General features: G+C 36.1%; 1 protein-coding gene across 2 annotated transcripts in view; it reads left to right on the forward strand.

The window, feature by feature from the left end:
* The first annotated feature begins 3,974 nt into the window (after positions 1 to 3,974).
* The window catches only part of Klhl1 (kelch-like family member 1), a 249,553-nt gene continuing 237,231 nt past the window's right edge, over positions 3,975 to 16,296 (forward strand). The window contains exon 1 of one of the 2 annotated variants that reach the window (XM_013028584.1): positions 3,975 to 4,584. In XM_013028584.1, the coding sequence (XP_012884038.1) occupies positions 4,079 to 4,584 (506 nt within the window). In that variant the 5' untranslated portion in view covers positions 3,975 to 4,078. The remainder of the gene's footprint in view (positions 4,585 to 16,296) is intronic. The other variant, XM_013028661.1, reaches the window with a different exon arrangement.

Consider the following 16,296-nt stretch of genomic DNA (forward strand, 5'->3'; position numbering starts at 1 on the left):
TAGTGAATACTGAAAGCACACTTTATTTGTTTGTTTCCTTGTTAACCTCTTTCCCCTTGATTGTGTCAGGCTATATGGCAACCATGTAGATACTCAATTGAAAGGCCATGATTGACTGAATTGACAGTTCAATTTAAGTCAAAAATAGTGTAAGAATAATTGAATAGCTTTTGTCTTTAAACAAAGTATAATACTATTAAGAGGTTTCTTAAAAGTTATTTTATTCTGTCAATGACCTCTTGTCTATAGATATGGTTATCTTAAATCTTGATTTGACTCACAAATCAGTTATTAATTATTACTGGCTAAACAATTTTCCTTGTTATTTCTCCCAGTAGGGTGCATGTGGACTAGTTTTTAAAATATGTACTGCATACTTTGCATTGGATCTAGTATATGGTAGGTGCTCAATGAAAATTACTCCTTTTTATTGTAAAGATGCTATACAGGGGTCACAGTTACATGAGTAAGGTAATAAGTACATTTCTTGCTGAATATTGTTACCTACTCCTTTGTTTTTCTTCCACAAATCCTTCCCTCCACTTCTCCCCCTCCCCTCCAATTGTAAAGGTCATTTCCAACATAGTGTCTTCATGTCTTCTATGGTTGAATAACAAAATGCTGAAACAAGGATAAAGAGTGTTCCTTTTTTAAGAGTTGATAAACAAAATTACTGAAATATTTCACTGGTATATTCTCAAAGATTTTATCCAGCATGTGAAATTCAGTCATGAGAGAAAAATCCACTCTTTCATTCCTTCCCTTCCATGTTCATTTCCACTTCCTTTTTTTTCTTCCTTTTGCCCTTCATTCTTTCCCCCAAACAGTATAGCTATAAATCACTTCAGTTTAGTATAATTTTATGCAAACTTTCATTTTTGAAATCCTTATATTTTTGAATACTTTAGATAAAATATAATTAAATATCTTCCTTAGGAAGAATGGTTATTTCAAACATGCATTCAATGTGGATATTGAAAAATATGGACAAGTAGCTATATTTAATAGATAGTGACATTATTTAAAACTGATTATTATTATATAATTGTCATCTCATAAATATGATAGTATTTTGAAATAATTTTATGTACAAAAATGTAATCTGACATCTTTTTATCCATATAAAGTATTAATCTCTAAACAATTTTTAAGCTGTTGAAAAGTAATTCTATTAATTTTGAGGACATGGAAATAGAAAGCTGCATATAAAATAGTAACCAAACAATTTTATACCTCAGATCTGATTGGTGTTATGCATAAATTAATTTAAAAATAGAGATAAAGTAAGCTTTCTTAGACATCTTATTTTCTGTAAGATTATTTGCATTCCAATGTTACCAATCTACACAAAAGTTCATTAATCATATGGATTTTAAATTTCTATATTATTTCTGATGGAAAGTTTCTCTACCCTTTAGAGTAATTCCGTATGTGTGTTCTTTCCTGAAGAAAATACTTGATTTCATTCTTGGGTAACAATGATCTGTCACCATCACTTCTTTTAAAGTGATTTTTTTTATCAACACTGAATACTGAGAGAAAAATCAAGGCACAGGGGATTTCAGTCCAGCTGCTGTGTCATAAATCAATATTTTAAATACACAACAAAGAGATTTCTTCCCTTGAAAGTAAGCTTTGTGCTCTTGATGTCTTATTTTATTAAAATGTCTGACTTTGTCTCAGAAGGCTTTCCCATTAACTTGGGTTCCTATTTAAGTTTGCTGTTCAATTATGGAGTAATAGAACAATAATAGAACTGCACTTACATGTTGATTCCTAAGGATCTTGCAGTATTGCTGAACCACCTCATAAATTCCAGGAATGAACAATATATCATATCCCTGGATACTCTAGGCAAATATTATGTTCTAGGCTCCCTTCCCTTCCATAAAGGAAAATTAAAGAAAAAAATTCAAAGAATAAATATCTAAAAAGGGATCTGTATAAGTATACAAGTAAATACCTTGGGTAATATTAAAGTGTACTTAAATGTGTGAATTGGAATACAGTAGAGTTAGGGGAAAACTCAAGCTATAATTCCTTAGAAAAGCAAAACTCATGATTCTACAAAATAAACACCAGGGAAGATGTACGGGTAAAAAGGTGAGATGGATTTAGGGGAAGGAATGTAGACAAGTGAAGAGAAGGAGCAGGAAGAATGCAGTCAAATATTCAATATATATCCTGCAAGTATAAGAAAAATGAGAGAAGGTGTATCTTGGCAGGGATGGGTGAGTATGTTGGAAGTGCTGACATTGAGCAATATGTATTGCATTCAGAAGCTGCTTTGTTGAACAGCAACTACTTAAAGGTTATACAAGAAAGAAACAAAAGAAAAGAAAAGAAAAGAAGCACATCTCTAAACAGCCATTTGTAGGAAGGCAGCCTTAGGAGTACTCATTGATCCCACAAACTCTTCCATGAATTTTTACATGATTGTTTATTTCCCTGAAGGTTACACCTCCAAATTTTCTTTTATCATTTTATTCCATCCCTGGCATATACTGAGAACAGCTTTCACTCTGAAACTCCTCAACAAACACTCTGACTGGTCCATGCTTGTCTCTTGTATTCAGCCCACATTCATATGTCTACCCAATACCCCTGGCCCCTAGGAATGAGGCACTACCTGGGTGAATCACAATGTAAGTGTCAGGCTGGTGGCATGACACACTTTGACGTCAGCCTACCTGCTTCCTTTCTGTCTTACTACAGAGAAACTGAGGCTAAAGGTGAAAGGATGCAGTTGATTCAATAATTCAAGCCATTAACCTGCAACCTGCGAACGGATGGCTGCCTATTAAGTTTACGTTTCCATGATTCATGTTTGCTGCTTACTGACAATAATGCAAAGGCCTGTTTGCTTTACTTTTATTGCCACACAGTGATGCTGTGGGAAAGGAGAGTGAACACAAAACAACAACAACAACAACAACAACAAAAGGTGACAGGACCTATGCCAGGGGACAATGAGAGCAGCAGACTCAGTTGCATAGAGAAGACTGAAACCCATACTCCCTCCCTCCTTCTCTCCGAATAGGCCCCAGTGCACATCTGCGTCACTTACGGAGGAGGAGGTGCTGAGGCAGAGAGAAAATTCTACTGTGAGGACCTTGACAGCTTCAGGGGCGGGCTTTTCTCCCTTTGCCTTTATATTTCCTGAAATATTTAAATTTCGCCTTTAAATACTGACTATATATGTATGAATGTATACACACACACACACACACACACACACACACACACACACACACACACCTTCTCGCATTGCAGAAAGCGCTGGACAGAAGGAGGGAGGGAGAGGAAGAGGGAGAGGGAGAGAGAGGGAGAGAGAGAAGGAGAGAGAGGGAAGGAGAGAGGGAGGGAGGAGAGGAGGGAGGGAGAGAGGGAGAAGAGGAGGGAGAGGGAGAGGGAGGGTGGGGGGCACAGGTGCACCTGGAAGGCTGGGGAGAGGGGGTTATGCTTCTCCACGTTTCTTCTTCGTGACTTGGGGGTAAAGGGGGGTTCCTGATTCTCCCTCTGCTCCCCACGGGCACCGAACTCTGTGTGAGCTGGCAAGGACAGGAGCTCTTCAGTGCGTTCCGGACTCAGGCTCCGTCAAGACAGTACCCCAGAGAGGTGCACCCAGAGGCGGCCACCTCCCGAGCTTCGGAGCGCGCAGACCTGCTGGGCTCGCGCGCATCTCCAGCCTCAGGGGGCGCCCTCCTGCCAGCCCCCACTCCCCCAAACCGCGGATTTCGAGGATTCGCCGCCACTAGTGTCCCAGTTCTGCCTTAGCACCGGACGTGTGGTCCTCTCCCGCCCGGGGTCCACAGGATCTGATCGCGGCTGAGCTGCGCTCTTTTGCCTTCCGCGATCAGCGCTGGTGTCTCGGCTCGGCCGGGAGCACGCAGCCCGCTGTGCCTCCTTTGGGCTCCAGGGGGGCGCCGAGCACAGCGGGGGTTCTCCTTCTCCGCCCAGGACACACTGTGGGTCTCCCTCTTCCCCTCTCCCCGCCACCACCACCACCACCACCCGGGGTTGCTGGCTCGCTACTCTTGGGTGAGCTGCAATAGCTTGACTTCCCTCGCATAAAAACATGTCAGGCTCTGGGAGAAAAGACTTTGATGTGAAGCACATCCTGCGACTCCGCTGGAAACTCTTCAGCCATCCTTCGCCATCCCAGGGCAGCCCGGCCGGGAGCGGCTGCCTGCAACCGGACGGAAGCGGCAGCTTTGAGCACTGGGGACCCAGCCAGAATCGCCTGCTCAAAAGCCAAGAAAGGGGCAGTGTGAGCGCTTTCTGGAAGAAACCTTCCTCTTCCTCTTCTTCCTCGTCGTCTTCCTCGTCGTCTTCCTCCTCTTCCTTCAATCCGCTAAATGGCACCCTGTTACCGGTGGCCACACGGCTACAGCCAGGGGCGCCAGGGCAGGGCACCCAACAGCCAGCCCGGACTCTCTTCTATGTGGAGTCCCTAGAGGAGGAGGTGGTGCCAGGCATGGACTTCCCGGGCCCCCAGGAAAACGAGAAGGGACTGGTCCTGCAGGAGCTCAAAGTGGAGCCAGTCAACTCCAGCCAGGCAACAGGTGATGGATGTGGACACAGGTATGGTAAGTCCCTCTGGGGCACCCATGCTTCTTCCAGTCCCCAGTCCTTTCTCCCTGTGTGCTGTTGTGCTCAACTGAGTCTGAAGAATTTCCAGGTGGAAATGTTGAGCGAGATGCCAGCCTGCTTTCCATTGCCCAAATTGTCATCTCCTTCAAACTTTGCTCATGGATTTCTGTTGGTTCATCCTCATTGTCTTTCGTTTCTCAAGTCTTCACTGGAAGTGAAAATGCACACATTGTTTTTTGTTTGTTTGTTTGTTTTTTGGGGGGAGGTGGTTCTCATAGTTCTGTGCTTATGAAGTTTTTCCACCTTTAACTTCACATTATCTAATGTAAAGTAAAACTGTCTTTTAACTGGCATAGCCTGAATATCTAGGGTCCTCTTGGCTTTGGTTTTGGACTCTAGGAAGAATGAAGTGTACAAAATGATGTTAAACGTCAGTGTTATCTTACGTGAGTCTCTCTCTGGGCAGGGTTACTGTTTTCAATCCTAACTTTCCTCTAGATGTTTTCACTTTCTGCACATTTTTGCCTTCTTTGAAGTAAGTCCCAGAATCAAAATGTTGCTTGTGGTCACCTTTACATCCAGCTGTTGTGATCTTTTGAGCTTACTACTGAAAGCATTTTCTCTTAAGCAGGTAATATCTTTTCTAGTTTGTTTTCAGTTTGACATTGTATAGAGTTCTGCTAATTCGAACCCATAGAAAAATCCTTGGCATCCATGAAATTAACTCCTGCTGAGTGTAACATTTTTAGAGAATTGTGAGTCATTATTATTCTTCATTCCATCATTATTACTTTGGGCATAGAATGAGGATATGAAGGATTTGTATTTAGATTCATATGATATCAGAATACATTACTGAAAAAGAATTAGAGGAGAAATGCAGGAGAATAATCATGAATATGTTAATGTATTTTAATTACTTCTCAAGAACAAATTAGATACAGACAGAACTTTTAAGCTTTCACTTAGTTCAATGAGCTTCCTATAAAGTTGATTCAATTCCAGAAAGAATATATAAAACCAAGTATTATATAGGTGCTCTTTATTTAAATTAGTTTTTTTTATTAAAAATACCATACAGAGGGATTGCAGTTACTTGAGCAAGGTAATGAGTACATTTCTTATCCAGCATTGTTGCCTCTTCCTTTCTTTTTCCCCTATCATCCTGTCCCTCCTACCTCCTCAATTACACACCTCCCTCCCCCCTGCCTAAATTGTAAAGTTCGACATAGAGTCTTATACATCTCATTGTTGCAGTGGTTCAATCTGTATCCTTATTTAAACCATGTGATGTTTTTGTTGCTTTGTATGTCCCTCCCCCATGGTAGAACCCCTGTTTTCACTGTATTTGATGTTGGTCTAATTTGTGGAGGGGAAGGGGGAAAAAAACAAAATGTTTATAATATAGGTGCTCTTTACACTGGCTACTGTAGTGATGAAGGACCAAAAAATTATCAGTTTCTTAAAGTACACAAATTCTATTGACAAGGCTTTAAATTTTAAGAGTAATGAATATATTCTAATGTTATATTCACATTTGATATAATTATTTTAATGTGGGAGAGAGTTAATTTGCAATTTTTAGATATATTAAGATTAATAATGTGTAATTACTCAATTAAAATAGCATTACCAAAATGGCTAAAACTTAATGCCATGAATACAATGATGTTTCCAAACTTACCTACTCAGTGTATATTTGACAAACATACAAACAAACAAAAAAACCTGAGCTTTTTCGTCCATTTCCCTTGAGTAAACATAAAATCTGGTTTGGAAGTGTTCATTAATATATAGTGATTTATCCTATATATTTAAGGAAGCTATGTAAAATACTTACTAATTTCTACTTTATTAAACCTGGTATATTTGAGAGTCATGGAGCTCACACACACACACACACACACACACACACACACACACACACACACATATATAGATACATATATACGCTTGTATTAGGTGTATATTTAAACATCCAAATCAATTGAAAGTATGTTGCCTCCTAGAAGTATTATTGCTTCCTATTTTCAGAAGTAGTTTGGTATAAACATTTTACAAAGTGAGGCATATTAGCCTTAGTAATTCATGAAAACCTCCATGAATCAGGGTGATGTACTAATTGGAATACTGACATTAGCAATGATAATATATTTCAAAAGCAGACAGTAACAACTTTAGGTCAAAATAAACAATCAGATTTAACTTCTTTTTGATTATATTTCATTATTTTAAATTCACAAAAAAGAACTTCTCGGAAACAAAAAAAATTAAAAAAATAAAAACTCTGAAAATCACCCAAGTGTCAATTTATCTGTAGTTGTTGGGACCATGTGCCATAGCTATTTCACATGTGTAAAGAATGGAAAAACAAGGGTAATTGTGTATTTAAATCTTATTATTTTCCCTGCTCATGGTTCAGGGAATTGAACTCAGGGACAAGTCTGATTATGCTAGGCCATTGATAGTGATCTACCTAGACTATGTCTGCAGCCAATTAAAAATTTACTAAGTAGATGGTTCAGATAAGTGTGAATATGTTACCTGGCAAATCACTTAGCACCAACACTATTGCCTGGTTTTCTTAACATTCCACAGAACATTGCTTTTAAATTCATGATTAATTGAGAACATGACACGTCAATTATAATTTTAGTCATTAGGAATATTCAGCATTTTGATATACTGTAAAACTAGGGCTCATTGTCTAGAAGAAGGAGCACCTTCACAGCAAACTACTCAACGGACATTTAATAACAATTCAGAATTTTGTGGAAAATAATCGGTAACAAGAATTTAAATATTTCTCTATGGTTGTATACTGTATACAAGGAAACAATAGTTTTATGATAGAAGTGAGTATATAAACTATATAAACACTATATAATAATTTTTATAACTGAGGCCATTATAACTCAAAATGTGACATCACATTTATTATTTAGCATTTTGTGTTATCAAAGTCTTCTTTCCATGTGGAATTAATACTTCACATATAAACTAGTTCTGTTCCATTCTTTAATGATTTGTTTACACATCTTTCAAAATTTCAGTTTATTTATTTGAACTGCTTTCATATATTGCTTCGAAATGTATGTAAATTATTAAACTCTATGGATGAGGTTCTGAGGAAAGTAGCTTATCACCTTTGAATTTTGGAAAGCTCAAAAGTCATGGTCTTAAAACAGCTACACAGTAGGGATTTGGACATAAGTTCATGTAGTATCAAAACACATCTTATCACATTAAATTACATTCAACACTTAAACATATACCAGCAGAACCAAATCTCAGCACTCGCTAATTCATAGGTTGTAAGTGGGACTCTGGTTGTTCATACCTGTAATCCTAGCTACTCAGGAGGCTGAGATCTGAGGATCACAGTTCAAAGCCAGCCCAGAGGAAAGTCTGTGAGACTCTTATCTCCAATAAACCACCAGAAAACTGGAAGTGGTGCTGTGGCTCAAGTGGTAGAACACTAGCCTTGAGCTGAAGAGCTGAGGGACAGTGTTCAGTCCTAGAGTTTAAGCCCCATGAGTGATTAAAAAAAAATCTTAGGTTGTGGCTCTATTTAATTAATGATTAAGGTGTAATCTCTGTGTCATGTATTTTATACTTATATGAGAAAAGAAACGTGTAAAGTCTTAACTGTTGGTCCTATTACATCCTAAATTCTTAGAATACAGATATCTGATAGTGTACTTACCACCCATAGACCATGTTAATAAATTTGTACTCTAAATCTAAACCTAGCCCCCTTGTCCTATCCCTCAACCTTTCAAATCTCCACTCTTTCTTGTTCAATTTTCTTCTTCATCTCAGAGGAGAGCTGTACAAGGATTAGGTTGTAAAATATAATATCATAATTGTCAACCTTTCCTTTGTCATTATATCGAACATATCCAAAACCTGGATATTCTTCCTGTTTCCCCAGTATTTGTCCTTAATCTCCATTATTTGCATTCAATCTACATTACTTTCTTCTTTCCATTCAACTGTTTCATATTTTTTCCTCATCACTTTTACTCATAATTTAATTTCTACACAAAGTAAATGAAAATGCTAAAATAAAAAAAGCTCTCCTAGGGCTGGGATGTAGTTTAGTGGCAAAACGCTTCCCTATCAAGTGCAACGTCCTGGGTTCGAGCCCCAGTACCAAAAAGAAAAGACAAAAAAAAAAAGCTCGACTAAAGACAACTTGAAAGATCAGAAATAATATGATCATAGATTCTGTAAGCGTTAGCCTAACTTCAAGGTATCTTAGAGTTAGACTAGATTCTAAAACCCTTTCTTAATGCCTGGTAGAGAAAAGCTAGTCTCTTCTACTTCCCAACATAGAATGTCAAAGAAATTTCCATTTATGTGATGGAGTAGATCCAGAGTAATTGCAAATATTGTTGGACTTCTAAGAGCTTCCATCACTGTGTTTCAAAGAAAATTTAATGTGATTGTTTGGAGCCACTCTGTTCAGGAAATTGGCAACAACTTCTATTTAATAAGAAAACTCTTTGATGGTGCAGTCAGTTTTATACAATATGTATTGCATGAAGAATATATTTGCAAGCAAAAACAACCAGAAGAGGAAAATATAAAAGTAGAAAAAATGATTTATTTAATATACTATGAATGGTTGACATCATATTTAATGTGTGTTCAATAATACATGTTTGACTTAATGTGTATTCTTAAGTAAGTTTTCTCAAAAAGAAGACTCATAAGGCGTATATTAAATTAAATTACTTTCCATATTTCTTGTGCTACATTTCTTTTTTACTGCCAAAGAATTTCCACCATTTCCTGATCAAAATTCTATGATCATGGAACACTCTCTAATCTCAGTGTCAACCATAGATATCTTGGCCATGTTTTACTGCATCTGTTCACTCACTCTTGCTCACCAATCTTTCCACGGACCTCTGCCTTTCTGAGTCAGTATCTTTCTACATAATCATTCACTGCCTTTCGGTTTCAAAGTCAATCCTCAATGAACTGTTTCCTATTATTGAAATGTCTTGAATAAAATCTCTGTACCTTTCTCAGTAAGTATTCTTTGATGCTCTAATAAATTCATTTCTTTCTTTGTTTTCTTAGAGTATCTTGTCCTTCACCCTTTATTGAAGTTTGTAATCACATATTCGCATCTTTGTTGATGGAGGTAGGCTAACATTTCACATGGAGAGGAATGTGCTTAATTCAGTGTTCTAACCTTATTGGATAACATGTGCTAATTCAATAAGTATGTAAATGTCTATTTTAATCAAAATAACCGACATTAGAAACCATTTATTCCAGGTAGCATACTGAAAATTATAATGTGTAAGTAAAATCATAACACCCTGGGATCCTGGTACATTATCTCCTTGATATATAATGCTTTCATTGTTACCATGAGTGAAATGACTGCATGCCTGTGGCTCTTCCTTGTAGTCTTAGTTACTCACGGAAGGATATCTGAGGAATGAGTTTGAAAGGCAAGGCAGACAGAAGAGTCCAAAAGCTCCCTCAGTAAAATGCAACCTTGGTGACTTGACTGAAGTAGTAGAACAGCAGACATGAATGAAAAAGTGGCACAAATCATAGGTAGTTGAGCTAGACTTTCAGGTTTTGTTTCTTCTTTGTTATCTGGTTCTATGAATCTCATTTCAAGCCAATTTTGCCTTACCTTCTTTGCTTTACTTTTCTCAGTCTTCTCTTGCATTAAACAGGGAAAAAGAGCAGAAACTCCATCTAAGGTTACTGGAAAATATTTTTAGTTCTCCTGTTGGAAATTACATATTTTTTGAATGATTATATTGATTTCATAAAATCACAATCACAAAAAATAATTTGATAACTCTAATCAAATGGGACATTTTGTTGCAAGTTAGAATACACTGAATCATTTGAATATTTTGTTGAATGTATTTTATTTTGGAATTATTTGATTGGCATAGCCTATAAATAAAAAACAAATGAGAGTGAAAGACAAATTTATGATAGAATCTCTTTCTTACATTCAGAACATCTACAGTGCTACCTGAAGTGAATACACTAGAGCTCACTTTGGACCCATTCTCAGAAACAAAGCAAAGCAAAATCAAAGACTCTAGGGCATAGTATAATTAATAGAGCATTAGTCTAATGAATAAGGCCCTGGGTTCAAATTTATGTTCTGCAGACATAAATAAATAAAAAGGTGAAAGTGAGGGTTTTATTAGCTAGTAAATCCCATTGCCAATTTATTGAAGGAATCAACATATCCCTTGATGGGTGAGCAGATATAGAAATTGTAGGATACACATACACATATTATATACACATATGTATGTATATACACATTTACACATATATATATGTAAATATGCACATATAATATATACATATATATTCATGTATATATGATATGCATATATTATATATATATTCACTCTGGCACACACACTTACCATGAACACTACTATTTACACTTAAAAAGGAACTGTGTCATCTCACAACATGGGAAAAATTTAAATATCATCAAACTAAATGTAATAAGCCTAAAGGTAAGTATAAATATTTCATAATCAACTTACAGATAGAACCTATAAAATGTGAGCTCATAGAACCCTAAGTTAGATGATAATTTCAAAACATTTAGCTTGAAAATATTAGGTTGGTCCAAATTTACAGTATTCCAGGGACATCTTGAACAGAGTAGGAAATCATTATGTACTTAAATATCAACATAACAAATTGAGAGGCAGAAATAATAAGTGTGAGTCTGAGTTAAAACCTTAGTACTGCCAATAAATAAATACATACATAGACACATAAATGCATAAATAAAATTTAAGAAGTGTATTATTTGTGTGACATGTAAAACAAAAAGTCTCCATAAACTTTTTTGGCAATATAAGTCAAATGATAGTTCATTAATATTGATGACCTGAAAGTTATGATGATTTTCATGATGTTGAGCTTTTACATTGAAATTTATTGCCAATATAATTTTTAAATTATGTGTCTAAAAAAGTTTAAAATGTTAATTTGATGATTATTAACTATGTTTATTAAACATCAATTTTAAAATAGGTAGATTTATAGATGTTTCAAAGAGAGCAATATTGCTCTCTAGTGGTGATGTGTACACAATGAAGTTCTGGGTCCTTTCAAAAGAAGGAGAGGATTAAGAAGGTAAAATTACAGTATAAAATAATAGATTAATAAATTAATTATTTTAAGAAGATAACATAATCTTTTTGAAAGCTTCATCACAATTTTTAAAATAAACTACTACACACTGAGAAAATTTTAGAAGATCCCTAAAATTTCAGTTTAAATTAAAAATGAACATATGGAATTATTAATTTGTAATGGCATGGCTATCTTATGGATATTATTGTTTGAATGGATAACTAAAAATAAAACTTTAATCCTGAATTTTTTGAATACCAAAATTACTACAACCTCAGAAAGTTTAGAGAAAATGAAAGTATATCTATCTCATACAAAAACAAATTTCTTCTGCTTAACATCATACATTAATTTTAGACAGACTCAATGACACTAAGAAGTTACTATTGTTGTGCACCGGTGGATCACACCTGTGATCTTCGCTATTCAGGAGGCTGTGATCTGAGGATCATGGTTCCAAGCCAGCCCGAGCAGGAAAGTCCTTCAGACTCTTATCTCTTATGAGCAACCAGAAAGCTGGGAGTGGCACTGTGACTCAATTGGTAGAGAGCTAACCTTGATCTGAAGAGCTGAGGGACAGTGCCCAGGCCCAGAGTTCAAGCCTCATAGCAGACAAAAAAAAAAAAAGAAAAAAAAGAGAAAAAATTACTATAATTTACATAATTTAAGGACAACTATTCAAGATACAGTATACATATGAAGAGATATGATAACTACCACACAACTATTTGAAGACTATAATAAAAGAAAATATATACCTATGCAAGTCATGCAGAAATAATTTATGATATGAATATTATCAAAGAAAATTTATTAATGTAGTACTACTTAGAAATATTTTTTACAGCTGCCACATCTTGAATCACATCTTGCCAATCACATGATCAGCCCTTTCTGCCTCAGTTGTTTGGGTTTATTTGTTTACGTGTTATGGCAATGCTTGGATTTCTTTTTTTTTAATTTTTTTTATTATGAAAATACCATACAGAGGAGTTACAATTACATGGACAAGATAATGAGTATATTTCTTATCAAGCATTGTAGCCTCCTCTTTTGTTTCCCCTTCCTATCCCTTCCCATATCCCGGCCCCCCACCCAATCATATCCCCCTCTTCCCTCCGCCAAAGTTGTAAAGTTCGTTTTTCAACATAACGACTTGTTTATCTCATTGTTGCAATGGGTCCACCTATATCCCTATTCAAACGATTTGTTTTTTCCCTTTCCCTCCACAAATTATATCAGCATCAAATACAGTGAAAGCAAGGGTTATATCGTGGGGGAGGGACATAGAAAGCAACAAAGAAATCATCGTATAAATATGTTAGAAACAATCGCATGAAAGTTAAAAAAAATTTGAATACATAGCTTAGGGTTCATTTCTCCTAACATCAACTTATCTGACCTTTTCTGCTTGGATTGCTATGGCAGGTGTGTTTGTATGGCAGGTTTGTGTGTTCTAGGCAGGCACTTTACCACTTGAATCATAACAACAGTTCTTTTTTATATTAAAACAGGAACTTTCTTTGTTGTCCAAACTAGGATGAACTGCAGTCTTCCTATGTATTGCAACCTGGGTAGTTCAAATGACACTTTTCATAATTCTCAGCATATTTTTTTGTTTTGTTTGTTTCTTTTTTTCTTTTTTCTTTTTCTTTTTTTGCTGGTATTAGGGCTTGAACTCAGGGCCTGGGGTCTATCCATGAGCTTCTTTTTGCTCAAAGTTAGCAGACTATCACTTGAGCCACAGTACTATTTCTGGCTTTTTCTGAGTAGTTTATTGGACATAAGAGTCTCACAGACTTTCCTTCCCAGGCTGACTTTCAACTGCAGTCCTGAGATCTCAGCCTCCTGAGTAGCTAGAATTACAGGCATGAGCCACTGGTGTTCGGCTTGTAGCTGTTATTTAAATAATTTAAATTAATTTAAACCCTCACTCAAATTAGATAATGTGACACCTAATTCTCCTGTTTTGATTCTGTTCCCTTTAGAAGATTTTAACTTGAAAATCTCTCACTAAACATATCTCTCTAATACCAAATTTCCAACATTTATAGTTCACAGAACAAATAAGATTTCTTTTGGCTTTCAAGCCTCTTTCTAACACAGAAGATACTTTTCAGGATTTTTCCAACATGTAAACTATTTTTTTTCTTTCTCCTAGAAATCTTTCCCACTTTTCAAAATGGAATGTGTCCAAGCAGTTATATTGAATCTTCTTTGTAAACAGTGGTGGCACATTCTCAAAAGTCCAATAATGTTTCTTAATTATATTGGAACTAAGTCATCATGTTAGAAACATTCTTTACATTCCCTCTTGGCAACTAAAAAAGCATAATTTTGCTGCAGTAGCATATCTGACATTGCATCAGAAATTTCTTTTACACAGCAGCCTTAGTAACAATGTCTATTCTACCTCCAAACTACCTTGAAGCTCACTATGATTTGTGGAATATAGATAATATTATTTCTGATTTTCTCAGAAGCTTTCATTTTGCAATCTTCCTTTTGTTTTAAAATATAATTTTCTAAGAACACTTCCTCATTTCTTAACTTTTGTGTGTGTGGGGGGTGGGTTGGTCATGGGGCTTGAATTTGGGGCTTCGGTACTGTTCCTGAGCTTTTTCACTCAAGGATAATAATTTTCTACCACTTTGAGCCATAGAATGACTTCTGGTTTTCTAATGATTAATTGATTATATGAATCTCATGGACTTTCCTGTTTGAGCTATCTAAGAAACTGTAATCCTCAGATTTCAGCCTCCTGAGTAGCTAGGTGTGAGCCTTTTACCAAGGTGAAGTGGTACTTCACATTCTGTCTGCTCTTCTTTAAACCTGTCTAGAACAAATCACAAAATACTAACATAAGAAAAGTATGCCATTAAGCACTCAAAAAAGTGTGCAAATATAAATAAATGAATTTATGAATTGTTTAGGTGTCTGTAAACAATAATATTAAAGTTTACCACATTCCTGATTGATCTATCAGGAATGAACAAATAATGTGCCCAGCTTCACACATCTAGTTTAATCAGTTTCTATTTCTCTCCTGAGTTTCTTAATAATATTGAGTAAGGTTACTTTTTATTTTGCCAGTTCCTAGTAATTGAAATACTCAAGAACAGTTTTTCCTCTGGTTTTCATCTCACTAATTTTCCTTTTTCTAAAATGACCATTAAGCCAATTGCCATCAAACTTATTGAGGAAAATATATGAAATAATTCTTGTCATAGAGATCCCTAAAGCTGCTTGATCTTCCCAGATTTATCCCCACCACTAACTGACATACTGATCAAGTTGAGTTGATAAAGTAATGACTCAGTCTTTGGTCCAGTCATTAGCTTTTCATCATTCCATAGCTACAAAAGTTGACAGTGTCAGCTATACTGCAACAGCAGCTGACAAGAGAGATGTGTAGGTTTACACAGACAGGAGTTTATTTATAGTGGTAGTGTATCTATAAAGAGTTATTATAAATATATAAGTAAACACATATGGCATTGTATGCAAGTGTATTCAAATCTCTTAGCTTAAGTGTGCTATTTGCAGGGAAGACTGCAATTCCTTAGAAAAAGGAAGTCACAGTCCAAAGAAATAAATACCATATAAATGGTATTTGAAAGGTGGGAGGAGAGACCCAGAGGAGGGTCTAAGTGCATGAAGAGCTGACGTGGGAGAATGCAGTCACAATAGTCAATACACAAGGGAAGAATGATGAAAGGGATGGTATAAATTTAGATCCATTTTATTCATAAGCTGACTTGTTGAATGGGCACTTCTTTGTTCAATTACTTATAGATCAGTTAAAATATAATTTGAAAAACTAAAGAAAAAACAAGTTTCTTTCAATGGGATACTTTCCTGCTTTGCTTGTTACTAATCCCCCTGACTAGCATTTTTGTGGTAGTTTTGAAAACTGAGAACAATTATTTGCTTCAAAGAGGAATCAGAAAAAAATAGAATTTCAGGAGCTAGGCACATAATTGACTGTGACAATGTTCTGAAAAAGGCAAAAAAAGAGGCATAGTAGTAATGAAAAGAATGTCCCAGGTTCATTTGACCATCCAAAAAAGTCATATTGAAACAGCCATGCAAAAATCTCAGCAGCCCCCTTGCCCCACACCCATTTTAAAGCCATTAGGAGTCAGCTGTTTCCTCTTGCTTTAGAAGGAGATTTTTTTTTGTAAGTCTGTGATATATATATTTTTTTAACTGTAGAGATGCTATACAGAGGGGTTACAGTTACAAGAGTAAGGTAATGAGTAAATTTCTTTTCCAGCATTGTTACCCCCTCCTGTGTTGTTCTTCTACTACCTCTTCCCTCCCCCACTCTTCTTCCACCCAAGTTGTGAAGAACATTTATAACATAGTATCTTGTGAGTCTCATTGTTACAATGGGTCATCCTGTGTCTTCATTTGGTTTACATAGGTAAACCTTTTTATTTATTTGTTTGTTTATTTATTTATTTATTTTGTCAGTCCTGGGTCTTGAACTCTGGGCCTGAGCGCTGTCTCTCAGCTCTTCAGCTCAAGGCTAGCACTCTACCACTTGAG

This window comes from Dipodomys ordii, unplaced genomic scaffold (genome assembly GCF_000151885.1).
Source record: "Dipodomys ordii isolate 6190 unplaced genomic scaffold, Dord_2.0 Scaffold1, whole genome shotgun sequence".
In the NCBI taxonomy this organism is placed as follows: domain Eukaryota; kingdom Metazoa; phylum Chordata; class Mammalia; order Rodentia; family Heteromyidae; genus Dipodomys; species Dipodomys ordii.